Source organism: Austrofundulus limnaeus, unplaced genomic scaffold (genome assembly GCF_001266775.1).
Source record: "Austrofundulus limnaeus strain Quisiro unplaced genomic scaffold, Austrofundulus_limnaeus-1.0 Scaffold27, whole genome shotgun sequence".
NCBI lineage: Eukaryota > Metazoa > Chordata > Actinopteri > Cyprinodontiformes > Rivulidae > Austrofundulus > Austrofundulus limnaeus.
The window spans coordinates 1140149-1143477 of record NW_013952429.1 but is presented as its reverse complement, the minus strand read 5'-3'; the positions used below and the strand labels follow the sequence as shown (position 1 = coordinate 1143477).

The following is a 3329-nucleotide window of genomic DNA, read 5'->3' as shown; positions in this document are numbered from 1 at the left end:
CACACACACACACACACACACACACACACACACACACACACACACACACACACACACACTGTTGTTTCTCCAACACTGTCTCACTGTGGAGAAGAGCCGACACTGCACTTCGTCTCAGCTCCAGAACCAAACGCTGCACTCACAAACTCTCTTTTTAAACCACAGGATGAAGTAAATTACAGAGTTCATAACACAACTCTAAGGGTGTTTTAGAAATATAATAAACATCTTATCTGTTGTAGATAACCTTTTGGACAAGCTCCGTTTGTGGACCAGGCTGATGAGCTAATGGCTAGTCTGAATGCACACCAAAGCAGAGTGATGTTAAACAACTCAAACCTCAAACATTTTAAAACAGATGATGTAAACACTCTGTAAAACTTTACTCCACCTGGATTCATAGTTATATAGAGATTTGTGCCTACTTGCAAGCAGAATTGACAGAATTGATGAACCACCTTGAATGTTTTGAAGATTAGAGTGTTATAAGATGACTTGTATCTGTTTTGGAAAAAATATATTCTATTTCTGACAAAGCATCTGAAATGCTACAACTTGATCCTTCTTGCAATTATAAATAACCACAAAATCCTGTGAAAATATCCCCTTAATACAAAACTGGTGGTAAAGATTTATAGAAGTGTTTATGAATTTTTTTAGACTGAAGCAGTTTTATGACTTTGACCTTAATCTGAATTCAGACTAGCCTTTCACTTCTCATTCCTGTCAAACATAAACACTTCTTGTGTTTTTACAAACTGTAGTTCATTTAGTAATAACCATCCATGTTCATTCTCATGGTCCCTTTTATCTCTCATTGAATCATCCTCCTAAAAAAAGCAATCATTTGAGGAAGTGGATGTTTCGCTGCTTTCAGGAAACCCACTGCAGTTTTTTTTTTTACTAAGATCAAGTTGTGAGACGAGACAGACTGAGAGAAACCATTGAAAAGGACTCAAATCTCATCATGGTGCCTCAACATTTTGGGTGTCTGTCCATTGCGTCGTCTTGGATCTTTGCATTTTTCCTCCCATCTGTGTGCCGAGGCATGCCCCCACTAAGTAAGCTTTATTCTGATCTACTTAACTAAGATTTCTTTTTATAAAAGTGAATTTTTTTTTTTTTTTTAGTTTATAGGTGTGAAGATGAAAAWAAAACTACTTGTTAATTATCGCTTCAACAATATATCAGCTACACTTCTGCTGATTGATTAATGAGATAACCTGTTAACACCAAACTCCTTTGTTTCCCACAGCGTTAACACTGGACCGCACAGTGTTCGTGGCCTTCTCAGGGGAAGATCTCAACATAACGTGTACAATGACCAGACCAGTAAATCAAACTGGAGACACATTTAACTGCTTCGACGCGACCGGTGAAAAGATTTTCACCCAAACCATTTCTGGTACAGGGAACTCTCCAAAGAAAAAGACACTAATGATCCCTCTGAAGAACGTGAGCAGCTCAGGAATATATTACTGTAAATATAAAAGCGTCATGGTGCAGTGGTTTCTACGAGTCAGAGGTAAGAACAGAGAAATGAAGTAAAGTATGTAGCAGACCTTTCATCGCAGTTTCAGATGATGATCTGCTTATGATAAGGTGGGGACAACGTTGTAGCTGTTTTAGTCAAACCAAATGAGATATAAGGAATTTTGCGTGACCCTGTGAGATCTCAGGAGATCAGTTAGTGCTCTGATTAGTGTTCATTACTGCTACTAAAAAGATAAAGTGATTAAGCAAGATCCTACCATAGCTTGTACTCTGGTGTGGACACACGGTGCATTTAAAGCTACAAAAAAGGACCAACGTCTGTCCAGATCAGATCTGCACCCTGTTGGATCTTTGTCTCTCTCCCCTCTGTTTTAAACATAATGACAACTTTTACAGGCATTATGGTTGTGCCATGTGATTTCCACTTTGACTCAGCGTGGCCTGTTTGTACTAGGAGGAAGTGAAAAAGGAATAAACACCAACCGCTGGTTTAGATGTGGATGACACCTGGGTTTAAACCAAATAAGAAGCTTTTATTAAAGACACCATCTCAGAGGTCAACATCAAATTCAACCAAATAGATGACAAACATGAGTTGGCTTTATTTTTTGTGCGAGAGACACGGAAGAGTCAGCACTGACGTCTGCAAAAAAAAACCTACACTCACAGACTAATATCCGTTTTTTGATTCTCACCATTTGATCCTCATTCTAACTGGGCTTCTGTTAGGGCAGCCAGGAAATCAAGGAAACACTTGACTCAATCAAATGAAGATGAAAAGAGGCGCTATAATAAAACAAACATTCTTATTTTTCTGCATGGGAATCTACTGGATTGTCTTGTTTTCATTCAACTTGTTCTTCAGGTAGTAAATCAGGTCATAATGCTCTGAAAAAACTACAAAATAACACTTTTTTGGGAAAAAAAAGGGACAAAAAATGTTTAATTCTGAACATTTTCCCTTGGTGGTTTGCTCGTCTGGCAGATGTGTAATCAGTCAGTGAATCTTTGCCATACAATTGTGTTGCGTTCCAGCGTCCAGCCTGACAATGACTGACGTGTTTTCCAGCCAAAGGCTACAAGCCGCTGGAGATGTGGGACTACACAGACACAGACTTCATCATTGTGGCCATCTTCATCGGAGTGTTGCTTCTCTTCAGTGTGCTTGGCTCAGTGTATGTCTTCAGAGGAGATTGGGTAAGATGTGGGGGACTTCAGGAGTTGAGAAACAGCATGTTGCGAGGTTAAAGTGTTGCCCTGAGTCTTGTGCTGGACTGTTTTTTGAAAGACTGTTTTGAAAGATGTGTCTCTTCTCCATCTTCAATTGTCAGCTCCATCAGCTCAATGTGTCAGAAAAAGAAATCAAGATTATTAGAATTAGTTATTTTTCGTATTTCCAGCATATTGGTTTCTGTTGTCTTGCACCTTTTAATCTCCTTCTAAAAACAGTCTGCAATTTTTTTTTAGAAAGAGATGACCCATGAGTGTAGCAATACAGATGAACCAGAAAAGGAGAACACAGAAGACAGGAAGAAGACAGAAACAGAGGAAGATAACACGGATGTGACAGCAGCTGAGTCTACTTCTTTCTATGCTGTGAGAACCTTTGTACTCTTTGCTGACTGAGATATTGTGCTTTGGTAAAGATTTGTCAGATTAATTTTGTCCAATGTCTTCCCTAACTTTATGAGCTCCTTTTTTTACATTTCTTGAACATTGTGTGAAATTCTTTCAGAGTCTGGCGCCTCGACCTGGGTCTATTTACGAAGTGTTGGACCATTCAACTTCCAACACTGAATCAGGACAAAATACAACAATGTCCAAGCAAAAGGAGC

The 3329-nt window shown here is 39.0% G+C and overlaps 1 protein-coding gene across 1 annotated transcript; it reads left to right on the top strand.

The window, feature by feature from the left end:
• Positions 1–909: 909 nt before the first annotated feature.
• On the top strand, positions 910–3329 carry nfam1 (NFAT activating protein with ITAM motif 1; the record flags this gene model as incomplete). Its single annotated transcript, XM_014004895.1, is given in 5 exon segments — positions 910–1061; positions 1256–1525; positions 2564–2691; positions 2962–3090; positions 3230–3329. Coding segments are annotated over 5 exon segments (721 nt in total), but the record flags the coding sequence as incomplete, so codon positions are not given.